This window comes from Chelmon rostratus, chromosome 17 (assembly GCF_017976325.1).
Source record: "Chelmon rostratus isolate fCheRos1 chromosome 17, fCheRos1.pri, whole genome shotgun sequence".
In the NCBI taxonomy this organism is placed as follows: Eukaryota; Metazoa; Chordata; class Actinopteri; order Chaetodontiformes; family Chaetodontidae; genus Chelmon; species Chelmon rostratus.
The window spans coordinates 17,113,825-17,140,394 of NC_055674.1; the positions used below are offsets into that span (position 1 = coordinate 17,113,825).

A 26,570-nucleotide genomic window follows, 5' to 3' on the forward strand; every position below is an offset into this window, starting at 1 on the left:
GCATGCTTATAAGTACAGCAGGTACTACAAATGAGTGACTGGCTCAGCACACGTTTTTGAATGTGCTAATCAGAAAAGGATGCAAAATCAGGAGGGGAAGAAAAGAGAGGATGATGGATGAGAATCGCGCAGACAGAGAGGAGGAGAAGATAGGAGAGGACTGTGTCAAAAATGAAGAGATGACACGTTGTCAAATGAAAAGAAAAGATAGAGAAGGATTGAAGGAAAGGTGTGGCAGCTTCTTATGAATTCTCCATAGGCTGCACATTCTCTGCTGCCGGTCTCCGAGAGCCGGTTCTCCACTTCCTCTTTACCCCACTTCCTGCCTCTGCTGCTGGCCTATGCCCTTATATGGCAGCCGCCGGCAGCCAATGAGCGCGGAGCAGGCAGCTCATTCAAACAGCGAGTGTGAGAGACGAGAAGGGTGGGAACTGCAAACAGAAATGAACTGCATCGCACCATACAAAACAATATAGCCCACGAGCACGCACGCACGCACACACACACAAACCTGCCTGCACACACACACACACACAAACCTGCCTGCTGGCTTAAAACAAAAAAGAGGTACTACAATACAACAAAGCAAAGCAACGCATGCAAACTTTACTCAGCATTTCAGGGGCACTGGGTGCACGCTGCAGCACCGCAATGAAGTTGTTTTTTGGTGACAAATGGAGAGGGTGGGCTCTGAGTTACTATGCAGGGGAGAGGAGAGGAGAGGAGAGGAGAGGAGAGGAGAGGAGAGGAGAGGAGAGGAGAGGAGGAGATAGATTTATAGAGCTGAGAGGAGGATGTGGACAGAGGTATGATTCCTCTTATATTTAACACTTCAATCAGCAGTTGACAAATGACTGATGTCTGTCAGAATAAGATAAAGACATAGATGGGAGGAGAATGGCAGAGAATGATACAAAGATATGAAGAGAAGGTAATAAAAGTGAAAGCAGGGAGGCACGACAGGCTGTAGTGTTATGTAAGGAACGTCCAAACAGAGCTGACTGCCAAGGACTGCAGACCAAAGTGCATGGGCGTGTGTGTGGGTGGCTGACCTCTCTCACTGCGCTCAAGCTAAAGCTGAGGGGGCAGCGGCAGAATAAGGAAGATCAGGAAGTAAAAGCAGGGCCAGGGCCGGTCCAGAGGCTCAAAATTTCACAAATGAGCCAATCGGAAGGCTGGTAGCTTGTGAAATGAGCCAATCTGAGAAGAGGAGCCCTCCCAGCAGACAGAGACAGATGGCAGAGGATGATAAGCCTCCCTGGGTTCACCACCATGCAGGGGGTGAATAAGGAGTGTGTGTGTGTGTGTGCGCGTCAGTGGGAGAATTGGATACAGAGCTAGATAAGTCTGTCACTCTTCTTAGCTTGAGCAGTAGAGATGAAGATCCAATTTATATATCACTCCCATTTTGCACAAACTCCATACAAAAACATGTGTATTCTGTAACGTTTTCCTCGTGTGGACTTAGAGCACAAACCTTAAACCTTAAAAGAATCTGTCATTATGTATGCAATCCTGTCTTTGCATGCAGTAAACACATCAGGATGACTACTCATGCTGCTTTCAGTTCAGTTATGGCATTTCTCTGTGGATGGTTAAGGCAACGGAGGCTGTCATCAGTCCCTGGTTTGCACAACACCTGAGTAAAACCTCACCACCTTAAAAGGCAGCCCAGCTGCTACTGTGGGCCAATAAGAGAGCAGAACACTAGGAGGAAATGAGGTGGGTGCACAGGAAGGGGAAGACAAGAAGAAGAGAGGACAGAGGGTCTGGTGTGTGTGGAGCAATAGAAAACAACATTCAGCCTTAAGCGCTGCATGTGGTTATTACATCAGTTCAGCCACTATAAAGAAGCTTCTTTTCTCTGACAAATAAGTCGGAAAACTAGGTTATACACTTCAAGCTCTTTACCACATTTACCTACATTAAGCACACGATTTTCAAAGAGCAGGGAGACTCGCCAATGCAGCAGAAGACATTCGTGTGTAACCAACGCTAATAAATCACATTTGTTTTAGAGCTCCATGCCAGTAGCTGGAGTGGGACCAAAAAGAGCTGTGGCACAGAATGAAAAGAGGAAGTGCCGAGCCTGTACTTTAACTACAATGTGTTTGCATCCTTGCAACAATATGTGCTTCGTAATCTGAACTGTGACTGCAGAAAAGAGGTGTGAATGACTTGTCACAGTTAAAAGGATACCAGTGAGTTGTGCAAAGTTTGATGAATGACATGAAGATACTGATTAGGATGCCATGATGGGTGTGGCCTATAAACTCTGCCTGTGTGTGTGTGTGTTTGTGTGTGTGTGTGTGTGTGTGTGTAAGAAGTGGGGGTTGGAGTTAAGGATGCATTTGGACCGTAAATGGGAAGCTAATCCAATCGGAGCACAAACAGGCCAGCTGGCAGGCACAATACACACACACACACACGCACACACACACACACACACACACACACAGCTGGTAACTGGCCCGTGCCTTGGAGTCAGACTGTCACCACGGCGACCCACGGATCAATGACGCTGCAGACGACCAATCAATTGGCTGTATCGCGGGAGAGCGGGTGTGGAGAGGAAGGAGGGAGTGAGGCAGGAAGGGGGTGAGGGGACAGCGGTGAATAGGGCTTCCCTCTCCATGACCAGTCACAGATGGCAAACAATTGGTCAGCCAGTCACTTTTCACCAGGCTACAAAGACAAGAGAGAAGGAGATGCTGCTGATCGCCAAAACTTTGAGTCACTGCATCAAAAGCAAATGAGAACATTGATACCACTCTCATATATTCTGTCAAATATATGTAAGTACAGCCAGCAGCTGGCTAGCTTAGACTGGGAATAGTGGGAAAGTTTGAATCTCATCTAACCCTCTGCAAGAAACTGAATTTCCCAAACTATTCCTTCAAACTTCTTAGCTATTAGGCTAAAGGGGAAATTTCCAACATTGCTGCATCCAGCTTGACATGCACATTTATACATGCTGTTACACATACACGCAAACCATGCAGTGAAGCAAGAGTGAAACTCCTGTGGGTGACACACAAGATGCAATTCCAACATGACATTATGTATTTCCCACCATCTTCCTCTCTCTGTCTGCATCGTCACTCCACTTCGTTGCCATCTGATGGTTTTAGCTCTCGCTCTCACCTCGCCCTCATTGTTTTCTATCCCTCCTCCGATGTCCAGGCCTTAGCTTTCAACCTCACTCAAGGCTAATTGCGACTAATGTTTTTTGTATTGAGCTGCAGCCTTGCAGTCTAGTTGCAGCTAGACTCAAGGCAGCAGATGTTTAACTCTGTGTGTGTATGCGTGGATAATAGATGAAGTATTCATGTCCACCCCCTATGGCAGGCTTTACCCATTAGCAAAAGGTCTTTCATGGTTCCTCTGCCCACCCCCGCAAACACCCACATGCCCTTGTTTATAGCCTCAGCTGCCCAGTGCCATGGGTGCAAAATATCAAATTCTCCTCATGATGAGAACAACAGGAAGTGGAAGACAAGGAGAGACCATAAATGTAGATCGAGATGAGAGAGGAGGAGGTAGTAGGAGTGAATTAGTCAATGATGGCCTTCTTAGGTAGAGAGCAAAGAGAAACTTGTAGCATCTTCACTCATTAGAGGAACAGGAAACCATGGTGGGATGGGTTTAGAAACGTAGGGAGTGGTAACGCTGCAGAACAGACTGCCTGTTCTGTGGTGCTGCCGCTGCTGCTGGCTGGTTACCTTATTTGAAGAAAAAAAAACTGAGCTGGTGACGTCACACGAGGGTGTCACAACAGCTTCAATTCACTGGTAAACATTGAGGCTACACATGCACGTATGCATGCTCAAAGATCCAAACTTGAATGCTTAATAAGTGTGTGTGCGTGCATGCGTGCGTGTTACGTCATTAAAACAGGAGTTTGCTTCATGTAGATGAGATGTGGGCAGAGTCAAGACTGTTACTTGACCCTCAGAAAACACACATGCATGCACTCACTCAGGTCATACATCCACGCGAGGCTTATCACTGAGCTCTGAATTACTCATACGCCTTCTTGCACTGTCATCAAAGATAGCATTTATTTATGATTAGCTGTTGTCATTTGAAGTTCTTCGACCTTGGAATCACACACACATACACACAAACACACGTGCTGCCATGGTCAGTGGGTTACTGATTGACTTGTCATGTGGCCATGGTGATGTGTGGCTTCAATGGGAAGTCTGCAAAAAGTCAACGTGTGCACCTGTCACTTAGTTACGCAACAGAAATCAAGGCTGCTGCAGGTGATGAACACATAATGAATTAATGATGGATAGTTGCGGTGTACTTTAACAGCTGGGCAGATGACCTCTGGGACACTTATCACTTGTAGTTACATTTATTCCCTGATAAACGTGCCATTGCTGAAATAGTTCGACATTTTGGGACATTGCGTTCTTGTCGAGAGTTATTTGAGAAGTTTCCTACCACTCTCGTGTCTGTACAGTAGATATGCTGCTACAGCCAGCACCAGGTTAGCTTCACCTGGCAAAAAGACTGGAACCAGCAGAAAACAGTTAGCCCGACTCTGTCTAATAGTAATAAAATCCGCCTACTAAAAAACCTGTCTGACTCCTTTGGTCGCCTGGCAACTGGTCTTGTCCAAGAAATAGTTCAACACAAAGCCTCCCATAAAATGGCAAATTGCCATTTTTACACAGGACAAAACATGTTACTTTGTGACCTTTAGAGCTGTTGATAGGTGGATTTTGTTACCTTTGGACGGAGCCAGGCTAACTGTTTCCCCCTGCCTACATTGTTTGTGCTAAGCTAACATTAGCGGCTGCCTCCAGTGACAAATTTACCAGACGGACTTGAGAGACAGACACACTTCCAAGGAAGAAAGAAGAGGAATGATTTAAATAAGGTAATAAATGTATAGATCATGGAAAACACTTGTGGCCGTGTTGCAGAAGTGGCCCACAAACAGTGTTTTACCATCAAAAGCTGTTTGTGCAGTGTGGCCTTCAGATGAAAAGGTTGCCTGGCGAGTCAGACCGACAAGGGCAACTTTAATCAACGTCAGTACTACCAACCACAGATATGTGTGAACTGTGATGCTAGGCTTGTATGCCATACAGAAAAAAAGATGAGGGGCAACAACAAGCACTGAAAGGCAGCTAAACAATTCACCTGACTGAAAACCTTTGTACCAGCTGCCTCTGGCCCCTTCCACTAGTGGCCGCTCGGTCAAGCTGCTGAACATCCTTTATGTATGAACATACAGACAAGGTGTTTTTGCCAAAGAGCACAGGACTTTTACAGCTAAATTACAGCCATTTCCAGGAGCTCACTAACTCTCCACCACTCTAAATGACAGGTTTAAGGCCAGAGTTTCCACTTGTTGCTCTCGTTAAGGAGTCACTTAGTTTGACAAGTGGTCTATTTAGATGACCACAACTCATGGTAATAGTCATTATACACAACACCTCAAGTGCCTGTGTATAAACTAGTGTCTGGACGAGAAATCCTCAGAAAAATTCATTAGGTGGCTCTATTGCACTAAGCGACTTGGCACCGAGGTCCAGGTTCAGAGAGGCTGCATTTCACTGGCACCCGGGTTGTAAACACAGACACACACACACACTGTTATGACACATGAGAGGAGTCTTCCCGGGACGGTATTCCAGGCACTTGGATAGTAGAAATTCCCATTGAAGAGTGTTGACAACATACCACTTCACCAGAGACTTCTCGCTTACTACCAGTGGTCCATGCACACACATAAGTAAATGCATGTCCAAAGTCCTGCTTACCTAAGCTGACTGACAACTGATTTAATATGGTGATAAAGAAAACTGAACTCTTCGCTCACTCTTTATTCAGGAGTAAACAAGAATATGTCATGCCATTAAATGTGCTTAACCTGAATCAAAGCAGGCTGGACCGGAACAATGACACACTCACTCATGTGCTGTGTGTGCTACACACACACGCACACACACACACACAAACACACACACACACACACAGAAAACTTAAAAGGCACTCCCTTGAGGTCAGATTGAATATTTTCCAGCCAATCCCTATTTACGCCATTACAGCATCAACATGGTGAAGCAGTCCTCGTCACCAAGACACACCTTTTTTACACCCCCCGTCAATGAAATGTAACTTTATCATGAATATAAACGACCAGGTGAGTTTCAAGGTGACATAAGACGATAAGACAGGGCCAAACGAGGTCTAAGAGCTGACCTTTAATGATGAGGTTTAAAGTCTGTAAATCAATAGGTGGGCCCAGTAGACCTTTGATCCCCTTAAACACTTTTCCGTCCATCTGTAAAACCCTCTAACCTTGTCTATATGAGACCACACAGAGTCTTTCACAAGTGTCAAACTCTCTGAATCTGTCTAGCTCTGATTTTTTCCCTTTTATTAAATGTCACCATCAAATAGTTATTTAAGTTATTTAAGTCTGGGAGCGGGGCTAGACTTAAACTGTGTTTGTAAAAATGGCCTTTACAAACTGTAATGTGCTGATGAACCCCTCAGACTCTGCAGAGTTAGAGGAAACCTACACAAGTAACCTTCATCTTTCTAAAGCTGTTGCTGTTTCACACTGCATGGTCACTAAGTTGCAGCTAATAAAAAAGGGGTCATAGGGACCATGTGATGAAACATATGACACATGTGATCACAGTAATGTCAATTGACTTAGCAGCATGAATGACAACAAGGGATGGAAGAAAGAGAGAGAAGAAACAGATATATAAGACTTGATGCAAGAGAGAGAGGAAGGGGAAGTGGCAAAGGAGGAAGAGAAGAAATTGTCTCAGTTGCCACAGCTACAGCTTTAAATGGCACTGAGGCCACCTAGCATTCAACCAACGTATACACTCAGGGTTTAGGAGCACAAAATGAATGAAAGTGTGTGCCAGATGTTATACATTAAGGCGAAGATGGATCACAGAAGGATGCATGACAGAGGAGAGGGAGGAGGGGGGAAAGAAAAAAGAAATTCACAAAAGAGAAAAGAGGAAAGTGCTTAGGCGTGGGGCATTTCATGATAAGACTATATCCTGGTAGTGTATGGAGCATTTATATGGCTGTGAATCAGAGGAGGAAAATGTATAAACCTGTGGGCCCATGCCAGCCTAAAATTTAAGTCTGAGATAGTGTCACGTGGGCCTCATTAGTCAGGATGTGAATAAGGCAGAGGGTGAAAGCTTCTAAAATGTCCACCCTTACGGCAATGCAGTGGATCAGGAAGTGGAACTAGGAGCAGTATGTGTCTGTGTTTTATTTAATAAAGGTGAATACGAGCAGGTAAAAAAAGGCAAACCAAAGAGGTTTGATTGATAAAGCTGGACTGCTGATAGAGGGTCTTGGCACTTCCTGCTTCATAGTGGGTGAAAATGACATACTGGTGTTTCCTACATAATTGAAAAGTGGCTGAAACAGCAACTGAAAACCCCCAGGGTGCTTTCACTCAGTGTGAATTTTGGTGGTTTTTTTTGGTAATTTTCACAAGGAATATTGTCTAAGGGGTGTTATTTAGCTCCAGTTTCAACACCTCTACATTGAGTGCACTGCAAGCAGCATTAAATCTGAGAATGCTAACAAATCCCATGCTGTCCTGAAAACGACACACCTTTGTCAAACCGTTGTACCTCAGGCAGAGAGAGCAAGCAGGCAGTGACAGGATATTCAGGAGGAGCCAAAATCATATAGCCACAAAGCACAAATACTTGATCAATAAATGAACATCAGCAAGCATTGTGGGGAATGGGTGGCCTACATAAGTGGTCATTCCCCGGCCTGTGGCAGGGTAGCTCGTGTGTGTTATGTATGTCATGTGTTTGACCAGGTGATGCAGTGGCTGCGAGTCTAGCTGAGCTCACAGTCGGTTTTCAAAGTGGACAGCAACATCAGCATCACCTCCACCCACTGTAATGTCTGAAATACCAAACAGTGTCAGGTTAATCCTAAGAGAGTAACTGGGAGCGAGGACAGTCTTTGGATAACAGACTTGGGCCTTTGCAGCCTTCACAGGGAGGAGTCCTGGGTGCAAAGATCTTTCAATTATCATAGAAATATGTGCTCAACTTCTTTAGCAAGTGCAGGGAAGATATTTTATGAAAGTTTATACATCATTTAACCGGAATATAAAACAGTATATCAAGAGATTAATCTTACTAGGCCTCACAACATCAATCCCTTCCCTTTTATTTTCTCCAATCCTTTGCTATTATCGCCTCCCTCTCTCTCTCTCCCTCAAATCGCGAGCGCCCAGTGCACCACAGTGTGCACGCGACGTGCCCCAGTGCATGACGCTGGACCAATCAGAAGCCGCAATTCCGAAAGATTACCTTTTATGGCTAGAGCCGGGCAACTGACGACGTATAAAAAGCATGCGCCCATAGCTAGCGGATTCACTCTGAGCGCCGTCACACGCAGCTTGTGCGGGATATCATTTGCCTGAAACCGGTTCCCTTAAAGCGAAAAGCCCCCCCACCCAAAGGTAAGGAGCCAGAAAACTTTCATAGATTTCTAATTTTAGAATAATATTTGAGTAAACAATGTGGTGATTTGTCTTTTCAATGCACTTGTGTAAAATTTGTCATTTTGAAAGCAAAAGATGGCAAGGAACCACGAGGTTCTTTGTCCTGGCATACGTTATTGTACTGCTAATGTAACTTAATGATTTTAAAGTGTTATGATAGAAACAAGCATCTGTATTTTGCGTTTTTAATGTATACAGTAGTAACAGTGGACAGAGACCTTTCATACTTGCGACTCACAGGTGCTTTTGGATGTAGCCGGCTTATGGTTAATGATACCCTGTATCGTTAACTGTCCATCTTAAACTGACTTTGTCATTGTGTAGTTGTGCAACATTTGCTTAATTCCGGGGTCGCCTTATATCTCCCTCAGCAGGTTGGTTTGAAAGAGGCTCTTGAGTTGAGGTCGTCTGGATTCCGGCTGCTCCCTTTGTGCGCCCGATGCGGCGGGGTGTGACCTACTTTAGCATATTAGCCTAGCCACATCATGCTAACACCGCCCTTCAGACTTGCAACACTAGCAATTTTAATATATATTTTTTCATGGACACTTGTGCACACTTTTTGCAGTCATTCAATTTAACATCTTCATTTGAATAATTTATATTTAAATGGTTCATCTAAACAGGAAAGGGCCAATAATATGCGGCCTGCAAAAAACATTAATTACTTACCTTAAGAGATCTGTCTTGCCATGAATTCGTGTCTTGTCAGCTCGGACATGAGAAAAGGGGAAATTGCAAATGACAAATCGTCCACTCTTAGAAAAGGCGTGGCCTTCAGGAAATGGAGCATCAGTCAAGGACTTGTGACCCATTCATGACTCAATGAGTTCATTATGCAACTTGATTTCTTTTCTTAAAGTCAGTGTTCAATGTTTGGTGACAGGGTTTTTGGAAAATGTTAATTCTTTGTAATATGTGTAGACGTGTGTGTCGGATTGACGGTAAAGAATGAGGCGGTTGAGGTAGATTATGACGCAGTGATATTGAGGCGAAGCTTCCTGGTCGGTATTAAAACTAATATGATGAAGCAACAATGGGAGGGGCAGCAAAGGAAGTTAACTGTAGGGAGTGGTCGCGCGGCGCCGAGTATGATAATGTCGAATGTTCCTTTTTCTTGATGTGCTCTGCCGCTCTGGCCGCGCGCCATGGCGCCGGTAGCCGCAAAGCTGCTCAAAACCGAACCATGTCCTTATATGGTAATAACAGAATGCAGCGCCACTTCCTTTTGTCTGGCTCGGTCGGAATGTAGGGCAAGGGCTCCACCCAGCGGCTAATCTCGTGAACTGCCGCTAGTTGGTTAATAGGAAGTGAGAGTTCAAAGTGAGGCGGTGTTTGTTCGGAGGTGGATGTGAGACTTACTTTTTTTTTTTCCTTAACAGCTCAGCCATGGAAGATGAAATCGCCGCACTGGTTGTTGACAACGGATCCGGTATGTGCAAAGCCGGATTTGCCGGAGACGACGCCCCTCGTGCTGTCTTCCCCTCCATCGTTGGTCGCCCCAGGCATCAGGTGGGTGATCTGGCAGAATAGAGCCATTCAATCCCGATTTGAATAACCATTTTTTCTACCAAGATTTATTGTGACTTATTTAATTTAATAGAATATTAAGCATTTAGTTGTAATTAACATGAATTGTCATTTTTTTAAAGCCAGTTAAAATGGCTTAAGTTTGTTCATATGCTATGCAGTCAAATGAGTTAAACTACAAAATTTTATATTCTATAACACTACAGTGCAAGGTCTCAAGTGTTTTTACTCCATTATATTATCTGGACCAAGAACATGTAGTTAGATTAGATTTGGATCTATTACTGTCAAACTATGTTTAATAGGCTTTCTGATCTCTTGTTCAGGGTGTGATGGTGGGTATGGGCCAGAAGGACAGCTACGTTGGTGATGAAGCCCAGAGCAAGAGAGGTATCCTGACCCTGAAGTACCCCATTGAGCACGGTATTGTGACAAACTGGGATGACATGGAGAAGATCTGGCATCACACCTTCTACAACGAGCTGAGAGTTGCCCCTGAGGAGCACCCTGTCCTGCTCACAGAGGCCCCCCTGAACCCCAAAGCCAACAGGGAGAAGATGACCCAGGTATACACCCCTACTTGTGCACATGCAGAGTTTAACATATCCAGTTTAGCCAGATGGCATATTAAAGTATTGACTGGTCTAGGCTAGTACTTAATTTCCTCCTTAGTCTCCTCCTCCATTCCATTCTCACTTGCTCATTCCTCCCCTCTCCTCCAGGACTTATCTCCTATAAGATGATCTATCATCAACAGGTCTCTTGACTGTGTGACTTTATCTGCACTTGTGTCTGTTTAGCTGAGTCAGTAGATCAGCACCTAATAGACATGTGATATGCACAAGTGTGAAGGGATGTTGACTTTCTGCACCTTTTTTCTACTAACTTGAGTCTTAGCCTCACTCTAATGCATGTAGTGAGTGCAGTGGCCACAAGTTAAAGACTTCTTGATTTGACTGAATTCTAATACTAATGTTCTCCTCTTGCAGATCATGTTCGAGACCTTCAACACCCCCGCCATGTACGTTGCCATCCAGGCTGTGCTGTCCCTGTATGCCTCTGGTCGTACCACTGGTATCGTCATGGACTCCGGTGATGGTGTGACCCACACAGTGCCCATCTATGAGGGCTACGCCCTGCCCCACGCCATCCTGCGTCTGGACTTGGCCGGCCGCGACCTCACAGACTACCTCATGAAGATCCTGACAGAGCGTGGCTACTCCTTCACCACCACAGCCGAGAGGGAAATTGTGCGTGACATCAAGGAGAAGCTGTGCTATGTCGCCCTGGACTTCGAGCAGGAGATGGGCACTGCTGCCTCCTCCTCCTCCCTGGAGAAGAGCTATGAGCTGCCTGACGGACAGGTCATCACCATCGGCAATGAGAGGTTCCGTTGCCCAGAGGCCCTCTTCCAGCCTTCCTTCCTCGGTATGTTTCTTAACTTAAGCCTACCGTGCAATACATGCTAAAATGTTAAACACTTAGGGTTACTCTGCACTTCAGCTCACTAACAAGTGTTTTGTATCTGCTCTCAGGTATGGAGTCCTGCGGAATCCATGAGACCACCTACAACAGCATCATGAAATGCGACGTCGACATCCGTAAGGACCTGTACGCCAACACCGTGCTGTCTGGAGGTACCACCATGTACCCCGGCATTGCCGACAGGATGCAGAAGGAGATCACAGCCCTGGCTCCATCCACCATGAAGATCAAGGTGAGCTGACTTGCTATTGAGCCTCCAGAGTGCCATTTTGGCATACTAAATTAAATGGGTTATTTGAACAAAATGTTTTGGTATCCTAATGGTTTGTCTTGTCTCCCCGCAGATCATTGCCCCACCTGAGCGTAAATACTCTGTCTGGATCGGAGGCTCCATCCTGGCCTCTCTGTCCACCTTCCAGCAGATGTGGATCAGCAAGCAGGAGTACGATGAGTCCGGCCCCTCCATCGTCCACCGCAAATGCTTCTAAACAGACTGTTCCTCCTCCCCCTCCCCAACCAAACGCCCAACAACTTCAGCTCTGTGCAAAACAACCACACACCACACATTTCTCATACACACTCAGGCGCAGAGCCTAGATGACCAACTCATTGGCATGGCTTCAGTTATTTTTGGCGCTTGACTCAGGATTTTAAAAAACTGGAACGATGGAGACAGTGATGTTTTTGGCTAGGTTTAAAAAAAAAAAAAAAAAAGCACCCCAGGGTTCTGCAGTTGCATCTGGGGACTTAAAAATGTACATTTTGTTTTCTTTGAGTCATTCCAAATGTTTGTTAACTGCATTGTTCAGACACATGATTCCAAATGTTAACTGCATTGTTCAGACACGTATTCGCCTCTGTGAAGGCTGCCCAGTGGTTGGCGCATACTTAAACATGGTTGTAGTATCGCTTGTATGTAAATTATGTCTGGGTTTTTTGTACTTTCAGCCTTAAAAAATATCTTGGTCCTGTTAATTTTTTTTGTTTTTGTTATGCAAAGCCCAGTCGTGACCTCTTCTTCCCCCTGTTGGAGGTTTCATCCCCGGGGTGGTGGGGCAAGGGGTCTCGAAGTGATGGGGTAACATGGGGTGCCAGACCGGTGGGGCCAACCTGTACACTGACTAAACAATCCCAATAAAGTGCACATGTGTTCCGACATGATGTCTGACTCTTGTCCTCCTTTAAGATGTTTATGTATTTTGGATGTAAGTTGAGTGAGAATCTTCAAACTTGGTGCCAAACTCTTCTGACTCAACATGGTTCATGTTGAAAAATGGGTTTTTTACAGATGGCATGCTTTAAGTGTTTTGGACTAAAGAAGTAAATCTAGCAGCTTCTAACTTGACTAGTGAAGTACAAAACAAACTAGCATTTAATGCATCTCAATTACCAGACCTGTTATAATGATCACTGCATAAACAAGTTAAGTCTTTACTTGTAGGCCTCTAAATCTAGTTTCAATTATAATGAACAATAGGAAAAAATGCTTCAGTAACTTAGGATAAAAACAACTAATGGTACATGATACACTTGAATCTGAGCACCAAGAAATCTATTGTCTTTAAGGCCATCAGTGGCTGCTGAGTGCTAAACAGTGTGTGTGTGACAGCCATTTGCCAGAACAACTATATGAAGAGCCATAAACTGGTTTCTATCTAATCTGTGTACACTGCATATGTAGAAACCATTTCAGGCAGAAAGTAAATTGAGTTCACAAATGCAGTAGATTCACAGCTGATTGTGTTCACACCTGCAGCACTTGTCTCACCTGCTCAGGGCTTCTAAAGTCCTTTTACAGTCCCAGCAGTGAAGGACTGCTAGAGTTTTACTGTCTGAAACAGGATGACATAACATCTAGTTTAAGCTCAAATGGAAACCGCCAGTGGGAGTTCAGTTTAAAGGACAAGTCGTTCCTTGAAGGCATGCTTGTAAATCTGGGACAACCCAGAGACTGTATTTGAAAACAGCAGCAATTCTCCTGTCTGTGTGTTACAGTTAACTCTGATGCAAAGGCAGCTGCACATTCAAGTAGCAGCAATATTAATCCTGTATTACATGAGAGAAAAAGCTACATACATGGTGTTATGTTTGAATTGGAAATCTGATCTAGAATACAGCGTTTTATGATACTGGAGCTGACCAGGATCAGTTTCTCCTCAGCAGCCTAGTCCTAGACCATGATTAGTATTTGATGATGACATGTCTCTGATAAAGCAGGGTGCTTCACAGCACCTGGACCAATCCCATTAGGACAAGCCTTGTCGTCAATACACACTCTCGCTTTCACCCAGTAGACTGAGAAAGATTTTATCTCATAATATATCTCAAATATATTCTGTAAAAGGAATCAATACATTTCCTGTGCAGGCAGCAGAAATAAAAGATTTCTCTTTCTGCCATCACTAATTCTTATCTGCTCTCTTTGTCTGCATGCCTGTACTCCTCGTCAGGGTTTATGCTGCCCCTGTTTGCTGCAGCGCTACCTGGCTCAGCTGACCAGCTGTAAAATAAAAAGTTGAGGCAGGCTTAAAGGACTGATCACAATGAGGCCGGGTGGACACGTGTGATGTGGAAAGAGCTCAGATCAGTCACTTATTGTCACACAATAAGCAAGCCTTGTTTCCCCCCCTACCCTCAGGCGCCTCGCCATGACATCATTGATGATCATGCTCTCCTCGAGGGATCATGAGATCACACTGTTTACGAGCTAGAAATGCAACAACGATGAAGATGAATGACTGGAGAAGTTGATGTTCAACACTCCTATGAGGGAAACGTGTCTGCTTTTGCAAATTAAAAAATAGTTTTTGCTCCCTGACAACACATTTCCACTTTCCATTATGCTCTCCCAAAAACAATGCACAGCTATTAGAGAACATGACCAGATATTCATGAATTTGTTCTGACTTGCAGTCAGATCGCCCCTAAAAACAGTAATCATAACTGGACTGTGAATTTGCAGCAGTTGCACAGTTTAGACAGCAAGTGGCAGTGACGGTCCATTTTTAGTTGTATCCAGAAGCGCAGCGTGACTGTGCTGTGTGTTCCTACTACCATCATTTCCTGTGCATCTCAACACTTCAGCTCATATTAAAGCTCATGCACAGAGCTGGATCTAAACCCACACGTTTTACTCTGGGTGGTGTGTCATGTGTGAATTCCTCTCTTCGATAATAAAGTTAACTGTCATTTGATTTTGATGTAATGACCTGGTGCAACGGGGGTGTGAGACAGGACCGTCGGTGAGATACGGTAGTAAAAAGACTGTGGGTGAAAGATGGAGTGTGCCGTTAAAGTAACTCAGCTGCTACATGCCTTACACCAGCTTTCCTAGAGTGTCAGGGAAAAGCTCCTCTGCTGATAAGGCCACACTTCCTGTCCACATCTAAAAACACATCTCCACATTTGCATGTTACACAGATGAAGGAGGATAAGATGGATTGTGGATGGTGCTGCCCCACCCTCATGTTCTATGCATCCTATCCTTTTTCTGTGTGTGACACCACATATGCAGCACCAGCCAAAGACATGCTGCACCCATTAGTCAGGCTGTCCCACTTTCGTGCAGTATTCTGGGCTGTGCGGAGGCCTCTGATGATATATGGTGAGCCTGGAGGGCTGTTTGAGGGAACGTGGAGGCCCGCGCACACGAATATGGAAGCTTGCATCGATGTGAATTCATATAGGGCAATGCATGCATTAAGTCAGGCTGCCTGCTGCTTGCACATACACACTCAAGATCAAGTGTATTTGCTATTGGAAATTTATTCCATCTTACTGCAGCCCTCCCGCCTGTGATTCTGCTGAGCCTGCTGCTCTCTGATATCCTTTTATTGCCACGCCAGCAAAACACTCACTGGCAAGGAAGCAGGGCTTGGCATGCTGTGCGTGTGTGTGTGTAGTACGGTGTACTGTGCACGTGTGAGTGCAGCCATTTTTCTGTGCTCGATGGGGTTGTGTGTTGCCTGTGCAGGTGTGAGCGCCGCAGGTGCTTGTGAACGAGGCACTCCAGAGACGACGCAGAGGGGGAGCAATTTGTCTGAAAATGAGGCTTACTGTGTCCCTTCATTCACTACAGCTGTGCAGCTTTCCTGCGGCTCCATTGGCCAGGCCGCTGATCCACCCCGCGTGCAGTTCACCTCTTTCTCCAACAGATGGGGCCGCTGCGCCACACGAGTCCGTTGGCCCTGTAAACTGGGTGAAAGGCAAGCAGAAGGCTACCGCTGCTGACAGAAGGAGGCCAGCGGAGAATAATTGATCATATTCAAATACAGTAGCCTCTTTTTCTTGGATGCCTCGGTGTGATCTCAGTCAAATCAAACCTGTCCTGCACCCAAAAATGGACGCTGTACATTTCAGCAGTCCAGAAGCGAAATAAAGGATTGTTTGCGTGCAGCAGCAGACACACAAAGAAAGAAAAAGTAAGGAGAGATAGAGAGAAAGAGGGGTGTAGAGAGGTGCGGAGGCCCCCGCAGGCATTGTCTGTCTTTTCCCTGAGGTTTCAGCGGCTCTGACACTCCACCAGTGTACATTTACGCAGCAGGAGACGCGTCTGTTGCATCAACGTTTCCTCGCGGCTGCGACGAGGCCGGGTGGCTTTTCTCGACAAAAAAACCCCCACGGTTTCTCAGAGCTCTCACCGCACGACGAGGAACAGGCACCAAAAATACGCACTATGTGCACTGCAGGTTTGCTCGAGCACCCTGCATGCACAGACAAACCTCCACCCACCCCCATCCATCCCCCACCGCGGTTTGAAGCAGCGGCAGATGGGAATCATTTCGCTTTGACTTCCATGCGCGTCTTTGTCTTGGTGCAGTTTTCCAGAAATAAACATGTTTGTTTTGATTTGATGGGAATAAGATTCAAACTGCAGCTTCTCTGGCTGTGCTTTAATGATTTGCACACATCAGTTTACATGAAAACGGCGAGACTACGGGTCTCTTGTGCTTCCTCTGTCCTGCTGAATGAATAAACTGCTGTACATGAAGGTATGGGACGTACATACACGACCATACTTTAATATGCATGGATGTCACTATTTATGCACACGTCAAGGACGACTGATTTGATCGAAGTCATGGCAGATGAACGCCATCACCGGGAATATTTGTGTGAACCAACACATCTCCTAGATTTTCTTTGTACATTCACGTCATCTGAGAGCTACAGAATGCATTTAGTTGCATGACCGTCAAGGTGGTGTGCACGTGACCGACTGTTTGTCCTCCCCCACCCTGGAGTGCACAGCCCACCATAAAACACCGCAAGGCACTGTCTGATGATTGGCAGGTACCCCACGGGAGCTGTGTGTGCTTCAAGCGGGGGGTGGGGGGGCTGTGTGTGGTGATGTCAGTCACTGGAGTGTTTATTGCACATGTGCGCGTGTTTGTCTCTGCGTGCATGTTTGTTTCATTCCATCAGGAAACATGACACTGCAATCAGCCTCCGTCGCCATCGTGCCGCGGGTCTGTGTTGCTGCAGTGCAGAAGCAGCAATAACACTCCAGTAGCTGTGCAGAGCATGGGACAAGGTATGATGAATGATTTAGCCCTTTGGGGGTGCGGGCGCTGAGTGCATTGGGACTGGGAGGGGTCGCATGAAATATCTGGACTGTTATTTATCCCCCTGTCTCATTTGTCCATTTAAGAAATATTGTAGAAAGCCTGTTTAATTGGAAACGTGGCCACACATGCAGCTTTTACTAACCCTCAGCTCCCAAGTAGGACGTGCTGGCTGAAGTGCTGTTGCTGAAGGGTGGATGCTTATGCAGGAGGAGTATTTATTTATTTATGTATTTCTTCTCCAGAGGGGATTGAAGCCCCAGCTGACTTAATCAATGCCGTCCCAGTGCTCCGTCCCCTCTGGGTTAATGCAGCCAAACGCCCGGGGAAAATCAGATAGTCTGGCCGCCAGATCAAATCATTTACCTGATCCTTCAGCTGATCAGACAGAATTAACCCAAAGCCTAACGGTGATATTTGGACAGCCAAGCACACGGCGAGAGGTGGATGTGACATACGGTGCTCCGGCAAAAGAGACAAACAACAAGGAGGAGAAAGAAAAACACAACTAAAACAAGATCCGGAGATGACAGATGTTCTCGTTGGGTAATCTTTGTTCCGCTGGATAAAAACAGTGTTAGTGGAATGAGAAATTGGCTGTGGCAGTATATTGACTCAGCAGCGCTCTGGGCTATAAATAATGGCTTTCAGTACTTTTCCACTGCGGACAAGCTCGGAGCTTTAAGTTGGACCATCCTCAAAGAACCCAGTTGGTGCATAGGCTATAAAAAACATAATCTACCAAATGGTCCCATCTGCTCCTGCAGCAAGGCATCACTGGGATAAGCCTAACCTAGAAATAAACACAGATTACATGTCTATGTTATCGCCATCCAGTGAAGCTGAGAGCATAACATAATTCTATGAACTGGCTGGTTACAGTTATGTAGATGGAAATACATTTTTTGTTTTCTTTATTAGGTTATTGTAGCCGAACAGAAACGTGTCAGGCTACAATAACTCAGGAAAAAATATGTTATCTTGTGGTGAATGAAGGTGCTTTAGATTGAATATACTGTTGAATCAACCCCGTGCGTAAACATGTATGGAGAGGAAACACACTGCGCCCCTTATTGTCTGAATGAATCTTAGCTCTTTCATAAAATGATATGATATCACTACACAGCATCCAAACCCACCTCACAGTGGCGATAACCCCCTCGGACGCCGCGACATTTGACAAGACAAACAACAAGGAGAGGATGAAACCTGCCTCCTGCTCGCAGGGTGAAAAAGACGGCAACAATGGGGCCCTAATCTAAAGGCATTGTCTGCATTCCCAGTCGGAGCGATTTGCAGAACAAAGGCCGGCTTGGTCCCCCCGGACGGCCCGGGACGAGGCATCGCTATGATCTTCGCCTGGTAGTTCCCTCCCCGGGTCCCGTCAGCGGTGACGGGCGCTGCGAGCAGATGGGTCAGCGGGGCGAGTGCTGTCGCGGAGCGGCCTCTTCCTTTTCCTCCGCCCGGTGGTATGGTTTGGTGGGCAAATAACCACCGAGGCGTGACAACTGACGGTGTCGCGACCTAACCGGACCACCGCACAACCAAGCGGCGGAGCCATTCCTCCGCTGCCGCTGTTAGCATGTGTCCGCGGCTGTCGCTCGGCCGGACCTCCGTTGTACTCTCTCCCCTCTGTCAGCGGTTTCTGCCTCTGCCGCGGCGCTTTACTTTCGCCTAGCGGAGGGGTGCCTTGAAACCGACACACTGCGAAGAGGCGGGGCTAGAGAAGTGGAGACGGGTGACATGGGCAGCTTGAAACCGTCTCTGCCTCTTTTTTTTTTTTAATCAACATTTTTTGCAACTATGTAACGCGGAGCGGTTCACCTCGAAGGATATTTACGGATAATAAAAACCCGCGAGAGTCAGACAGTGCTGTGCACGAGGCCATGTGAGAGGGTCTTGAGAGCCTAGTTGAGGCCTGAGGTCGACCCCCCCTTTGAATTTTAGCATAATTCCCCTAAATGAGTACGCCACTTTTTCTCCTCTTCTAATGCAAATCTGTGTGTCCCTGCTACGACTCGACGCGGATTATTCACAAGGGGACATCCAGCGTTGCTTCACCTACAGTCTGTTTTGTGTTTTGCATACCGCAAGCCGAGCAATTATTCCTCGCTGAGAAATGTGGTTGCGGCGACAGTCCGTGTTAGGTCTTGCTGTGTTTTTTGGGTGATAAGTTCAGAAAAGTCCAGGATGCCTTTCAACAGTGAAACCTGCCTGCAGAGAGACCACAGTGCTGAATGATGGCCCACAAGTGCAGAGCCTGTTTAATATAAATATATACGTAAAATTGCATTTGATGTAATAATATAGATGTGGCATAAAGTACAAAGCCTGTGTTTATCCCTAACTCTCCACTATATTCCCTGTTTGTACACACAATAGATGCACATGAAGTGCAAATCAACGTCATAAATCCAACACATGAATCCTGTTTTTTTTCTGGGTTCTTTCACGGGTGACTTGGGTGTGCAAGGACAGCTTGTTGTTCAACCTAAACTTTGTACTTACTCTATTTTTTGTTGTTGTTGCTCATTTGTCACTCACTTATCTTTTTCCTGTAACCATATACCTATATGACATTATGATTTATCTTGTGGGCGAAGCAGCGCCCAAACTGCGGTTGAATTATTCAATTAGATTTAAATATTTCATTATAATTAATTTCAAGATTGCGATATCAAGCTTTGATTTCGAGGCTCGAGTTCGCATTCAGGTGCATCTCTTTTCCTTTGGAGAAGGTCTTTGGCTGTAATGGAAAAGTACTTCACTGACGAAGGTAATTATCCGCTGTTTCCGTCAGTGAGAAAAAGTAAACCGAAGCTCGCACTATATTAAAAACCGAGAGCAACATTTTAAGGGAGACAACGCCCCCCTACTTTCCGCTTCCCAAATATTTCAGCGCCCATTCCGACTAGCGTGGAAATGGAGGGAGAGGGGGGGTGGTCGCCTTGAAACTGGCCCCCACCTCCATCTCCACAAAAAGCAAAAAAAACAGAAACCCACTGCTTGTTTTGATCACTCAGTCTTGAAGGGAGAGGGGACCTTGAAACGGCTCAACCTCCTTGCTCCATAATTGGTTTTATAGTGCTGGCGAGCGGCCAGTGCGTTTTTTTTTTTTTTAAACGCTGGGCACTTTGATTGACACTACGTGTAGCCAATCAGCTAGTAGCTGCGTAAAACGTAAAGGGCTGGGCTGGGGTTGGGTGGTAGCGAGGGGAGATGGGCGGGGCTTGCAAAAACAATGCTGTGTTTCATTGCTGAGGAGTTTACGGACGCATCAGGGGCTGCCTCTCCCCCCTCAGTTATCCCCCAGTTTACCTTCGGACGAGCCTGTAATGGACTACTCCAGTTCTCCCAGCAACCTGGACGGATTTTGAGAAACGTTTGTGTTTTTAGCTCCTTCCCCGCAGTTTTTCCACATTCAAGTAAGCGCTCGGCATGTTTTTTTTTTCTTGTTTGGTTTTTCTTTTTTCCAGCTCGAGTGTCAGACTTCTCGGCGTTTTAAAAACATAATTCGGGTCGTAAATGTGAGCGAAAAGGGCGCGGAGGTTATAGCGTGCGACATTTTGGATTTTTCGGGGCTGTCGTCGGTGTGAAAAGGCCACTTTGGAGACGTTTCCGCCGAGAAAGTTTTCGGTGTCGTTAATGGAACCGTGAAAAGTTTGAAACGTGGCTGAAATGCCGTGCTGCTCCGCCGCCGTGCCGCATGGATCCACAGCCGAAAAGGACACAGCCTGACTTACCTTCCCGGGCTGTTTCAGAGGCTTTCGGCAACATTTGTCTCTGACTTTTCTGAAGGAAAAAGGGTTTATTGTGATTTCTAAACGAGCCATTCTTCACATCCCGCCCGCCTGGATATCACGAGTCAGCGCTGCAATGTGTTTGCTTGCAGCCTTTGAAGGTTAACTCGACTTTCGTCTTCCTTTAACTTAAATTCAAACAACTCACATCGTTTAACTAGTGTTTATTTTGAGGCTGTTCATTACAGAAAATGGTCGGACTCCACAAGACACCAAATTATTATCTCCCTTTTCCCCGCAGATAAAGTCGCAATTGCTTGTTGTTCTCCTTTAAAGTAACTTTTTTTCTATTTTTGTGTTTTTTAACATCACGCATACAAAGGCATGTGTGTGCGGAGATTTTATGTTATCATCAAAAACGATTAAAATTGACCTTTTAACAGATTCAAGGCGCATTGCTAGGATCGATGCCGATTAAACTGAATATCCTCATCAGTCTATGATGTGAAACACAATAATATATTTGAATACTAGCGTAAACGTGGGTCTACAATGGTAATCTGGCGATAAGGTGGATATCAGATGGGGTTTTGAACAGTGGACTGAAGTGTTTACGAGCTGGGGTTTGATTTCTTTCCTTGGGCAGCACCCATGTCCAATTGCGAAGTGGCCCGGACTAAATTCGCATCTGTGGGCAACAAAACACCGTTAACCCCGCTGATGAATGATGCAGGCTTTTGCAGCCTTATTTATTTTTAACCCGTTTGAAATTTATATTTGATGCGCCTCTAGTATTTATGGTGTATTGGTTTACAGGGCGACGCGGCCCATAGCCTACATTGCTGGTTTACGGTTAGGGAGAGCAGCAGGGTGGTCGGAAAAGGTGGAACGGGTTATTAAAATTTGACGGTGCGCGTTTCCATCGCTGGATAGCAGGGTGTTTTAATGGCCGAGACAGAGCCGCTGGCCGCCCCTCTCCTGCTCGTGTTTCCCCGGGAAGCGGAGCCCCGGAGCGGCTGCCTGCTCGCCGTGCAGTGGGGGTGGAGCGCTGCTCGTCTCAAACATTAGATCATAATATTGTAGATTTAAGTTGAAGCTGCATTGAGAGCCGCAGTTAGGATACACCAGGAGCAACTCATGTCATCTTTCTGTCGACCCGCTAATATTCAGCGTTTAGTTTCTGAAGTGGTTTTCCAAACTGCGTCATTGCCGTTTGCTGGAAAGAGGAGAAATCCGAAAACTACCAGTTCTCAACAGTTTGCTCAGTCTGAATATCAAGCGATGTTTTTTTTCTTGTTGTATTTTGTAGGTCAGCAGAATGGCTGAAAAGGAGCCCGAATCGCCTGGAAAACTAAAGACATTATTATTATAGCCAGAATTGGCTTTTTCGGAATAGGGGGCCTCTCCGAACGGACAGTTCCTTTTCACAACTTTCTCCTCTGTGGATAATGGATGGCAGAGATTTTGGACCTCCCCGATCCGTCCACGTACCACCTCCGTTGTTGGCGGGGCTCGCAATGGAGTCGCATCGACTCGGAGCAGCAGCGGCAGCCGGGAGGATCCCTCCCTCGCCCGGTCACTTGGGCGCGAGTCATCCGCCACCTCTCCACTCCGGAAAATTCCTGCCATCGGCCATTAACCTACATCCACACCACAGTAAGTGCATGATGTTAGCCTGTTTAAATGCTGCAGTGTGACCACTTCGAAGGCACAGCCCTCAAACGATCAAATATTAACTTAAAATAGCGCTGCGCAAAACTGCGCGCAGTTTGTGGCAGCATGTGCGGTCATCACTTGGACGTCGCTACGGTGTTCTGTGGGGAATGAACCCAGATGTAGATTTCATAAGGAGGAGTGGCTGTTATAAAGCTGTGGCAAGTTTCAGATGTGCAAGTATGGCATCGTGTTAAGGATTCCCAGCCTCTGAGACGGGCAACGCATTAGCGGAAAATCACTTGGCAGTTTGCAACACACGCGGCGGCGGGTGTTGCTGCAGCAGTATGCAGGTCAGGGTGCAGTGGTCTTGGGTTGCATGTAGATCATCACACCGCCATTGCTATGAGAACATATGCAGCGTGTGTGTATTTGTGAGAGTGGGGGTGGTAAAGTTATGACCTAAAAGGGATGACAGACCACTTCTTCCCCTGTTGGGGGAATTTGCTGGAGTGTTTGTGAGAGTGAAGAATGGCCGTGGTTCAGTCCTCCAGTATTTGGAGTAAAAGCCACTCTCCTGGAACATTTGGCAAATGGCTGATGCTGCTTTTTTTTCTCTGCATTTGTACCAATTCTGTTGGACATCCCCGCTGCTGCTTCAAGCACATTGAGGAATCTGTGTGAGGGAGAGAGTGTGTGCGCACTTAAATGAGCACACCATGGTTGGAAACTGGATGGTTGAGATGTGCTTGGCAATTAGAAAGAAGATGTTGAAGTCGAAGCGAACCCCCTTGTGTTTGTTTACATTATGTAGGTGTGTGTGTGTTCATGTATTACCTAACTGTAGTCCGTAGATCATTTACAGTATATGTTGTTCCCCACTGAGCTGGTGATTTTCCCTTCACTTTCACTGCCTGCACAGCGATGTCTGCCCTTGCTATTAGTAATGCAAGCCTGAAATAACATTTTGCAAAAAAGATAACATGGCGTGTTTGCATATAGTTTTGTGGTCAGTCAGAGGGAGAGTCAGAGCTCTGTCATCTAGATTCAAACTTGCATGTGTAGGAAATATGGGTCTGCTGTGTCGTTTGGAAAATGGAAAGTCTGACACACGCTCTCATCGAGTTACTTACATCCCCCTAAAGTCATGTAGCTGCAGACAGAGATATACAATTACAGTTCCTCTGGTTTCTCTTCAGAGCTAAAGCCCGGAGATAATAATATTCCAGTTAAGCTGTGTTCCCCCCCTTTCCAATCGCGGAGCGTGGGTTCAATGCAGCACTTGTCATTTGGAGCGCAATAAGGTACTAGAGGTCTGGTAAAGTGAGGCGGCGCTCCCAGGGCAGGGCTCTGATGAAGCGTTAATTTGACACACCGGCAGGGCCCACACACTCCACTCACACACACTCATGAAAAGCTGTCAGAGATGAAATCAACTCACAGCAGGGAGCGTTAGGATGATTGATGGGTGTATCTCGGCAAAGAGATGTGCCAGGGCGCAGTTTTATTGCAGCTAGTTGAACTGATTTTGCGGCTTTAGGATAACAGGGAAATGTTTTCAGGTGGAACGATCACACGCGTGGATTTACTATAAACTGTGCAAATATCAGTTCTGGGTGAAATGTGCCTTTTGTGGCAGCCATAGTGTATTTCAGCTGGGATGATGTCCCCTCCTGTGGTTCTGAAACGAGCTGAAAACTGCTTGCGGTGGGGGTGTGTGCATGCGGATTTGCTTGTGTGGAACAACTTGATGTGTAGCCAAGAGAGGTGTGTGTGTGTGTGTGTGTGTGTGTGTGTGTGTGTGTGCGCGCGCGCGCGCGCGTGTGTACGTGTGTGTGTGTGCGCGCGCATGCACGTGCATGTGTGTGTGTTTTGAAGTGGAATTGACCCAAGCACGGTTCCAGCCCAGATTGGCAGTTTAAACGCTCCTTTAAAATGGGATACATTTTATTCTGCCCACACACTGACCTTCTCACTCTCTGACTCTCATCTCCCCTACGCACACTCTCAGCCTCCACCCACTAAAACGCACCACTGTGCGATGCAGATCATTTAGCTTTACGGCACTCCTCGATATCGAATCCCCACACATCACTTTAACCAAACCTGACTGAGATCTCACTCCCATGCTTGGAATAACGCCATACAACCCTTGTTACATGATAATTGCCCGGTAATTGCAAATGTTCATGATGCTTATGTTTAATTGCAATAAACAGCGTGAATCCAGCACGCAGACACCCTGTGTGCGATCAGAGGAGCCAAGGTCGCCCTGCTACTGTTTTTGTTTACACATGTTTCCAGACATTTCTTTTGCGCTGTTGTTTTTGGCTGACCTCCTGACAGCAGAGTTGACTGTTTATAGCTGCCAACCTATCCTTATTTCCCAAGAGTCTCCCTTATTTTAGTTCAGGTTTAATAGGATTTCCACCTGACTTAGTAGAGCAGAGTGTCTCCCCTAAGTTCACAACTGGAGGAGAGAGGGAGAGGGGGAGAGAGAGATCAACATTTCTTTAAAGCTGCAAGTAGTTTTGTTGACATTTGCGCTATTTGTAGCCTACACTCCTCTGCAAAAAGGGGCCTCTGTAAAGACATTGTTTCCTGCTTTCTAACCTGTTCCTGTTCATCCACACAGGTTCTGTCTAAACATGATAAGGTCTTATAGTCGCTGTTTATAGATGTAAAATGGCTGTAAATGGTCCTCTGTCTACTGGAGGTCTGCCGGAGCCTCCGTCACCAGATCGAGGCCATCTGTCCTCTTCCCTCCCTCCTTGCATCCGAGAGCAGCAGAGGTAGGACCTGCTGGAGTGTGACTGCACCGAGGAGACAATGGCTGCAGATTATTTTATTAGGAAGGAGGACCAGTAATCAAGATTATGCATGTGGCTGTGCAGGTGAAGCAGTTAAAGATTTTTTTCCCATTTGAGTGGCATTTTTTGGTGCTAAGTGCTCCTTTACACTACATTTCCCAGAGACCACTCGACCACCATACAGCGTGTCACATCTTTTTCTTTGGATTTTGACCAGTTGATTACTCAGCTCTTGTTTTAAACAAACTAAACTATGTTGGAAACATAAAGCACCTGACTTCCTGTGCACGAGTGGGTGTAGACATCAGTAGGAATTGTAGAAGCATGCTTAAATGGGGTGTAGGTTGAGTCTGTGTTGTGCTACTTCAATTGGCCATTGTTGTTGATGATTACTTTAACTGTATGGAATGACCTTACAGGAATACAGTTTGGAACAAATGCTTGTCTAATGAGGTGAAAATGACTATCAGGGCGGCGTCCCTCATCTGTGAGACTCGAGGGATAGCACGTCTGAACCAGCAACTTTTCTGGTCTTTTCTCTGTCTCATGCACGCGTGTGCACACACACACACACAAGCGCACATTGCATCCAACAGGGAGTAGAAGAAAATGGGAGTGAGACGCAGAGGCAAATGTAGGTGTTGTAGCGCACACAGAGAAGGGAAGTCAATAGATGGAGATGAAAACAGTCCTAGACAAATGGAAAAGGAAAACTAAATGGGCACAATCCTTAAAGTGGAAAGCTGTGTTTTTGTTTTTGAGGCATAAGAGCTGAGATATATGTGTGTGTGAGAGAGAGGGAGGGAGAAACGGTGTAGACGAGAGGATTGAGGTCTTGTGTATGAGAATGGGAGCATGTGATTGTGCTTAGTGCAGTTAAAGCCGGGGTTTCCCCTCGGGACTCTCTGCAGAGAGAAAGAAAGAGATTTCTCCTGACCACAACACATTCAAACACGGTTGGATAAATGTGGTAGCCCTTCAGATGGTCTCTCTCTCTCAGACACGCGCACACACAGACACACACACACTCACAAGCGTATATGTGTAATTCACGCAGTAGGCCAGGGTTGCCTCAGCCGATACCAATTTGTCATCCACACCACTTGGTTAGTGTGTCTGTTTACGTTAAAATTAATGTGGCGAGTGTGTGTTCATATGTATTCAAGACCAAGACCCTTACATACGTGTGTGTGTGTGTGTGTGTGTGTGTGTGTGTGTGTGTGTGTGTGTGTGTGTGTGTGTGTGTGTGTGTGTGTGT

At 46.0% G+C, this 26,570-nt stretch overlaps 2 protein-coding genes across 2 annotated transcripts in view; both read left to right on the forward strand.

Moving 5' to 3' along the window:
• Positions 1–8,360: 8,360 nt before the first annotated feature.
• Positions 8,361–12,706, forward strand: actb2 (actin, beta 2). Its single transcript, XM_041957940.1, has 6 exons — positions 8,361–8,488; positions 9,913–10,042; positions 10,387–10,626; positions 11,050–11,488; positions 11,596–11,777; positions 11,890–12,706. The coding sequence occupies exons 2-6, from the start codon at positions 9,920–9,922 to the stop codon at positions 12,031–12,033; spliced, it is 1,128 nt and encodes a 375-aa protein (XP_041813874.1). The 5' UTR covers positions 8,361–8,488; positions 9,913–9,919; the 3' UTR covers positions 12,034–12,706.
• Positions 12,707–20,408: 7,702 nt separating this feature from the next.
• tnrc18 (trinucleotide repeat containing 18) overlaps positions 20,409–26,570 on the forward strand; it is a 46,416-nt gene continuing 40,254 nt past the window's right edge. The window contains exons 1-2 of the mRNA XM_041956484.1: positions 20,409–20,534; positions 22,159–22,505. Of these exons, the coding sequence (XP_041812418.1) occupies positions 22,298–22,505 (208 nt within the window). The 5' untranslated portion in view covers positions 20,409–20,534; positions 22,159–22,297. The remainder of the gene's footprint in view (positions 20,535–22,158; positions 22,506–26,570) is intronic.

Coding starts and splice junctions, on each gene's coding strand:
- actb2 (XM_041957940.1), top strand. CDS start 9,920: ATGGAAGATGAAATCGCCGCACTGGTTGTTGACAACGGATCCGGTATG. Junction 10,043..10,386: donor TTGGTCGCCCCAGGCATCAG/GTGGGTGATCTG, acceptor TCTCTTGTTCAG/GGTGTGATGGTGGGTATGGG. Junction 11,489..11,595: donor CTTCCAGCCTTCCTTCCTCG/GTATGTTTCTTA, acceptor ATCTGCTCTCAG/GTATGGAGTCCTGCGGAATC.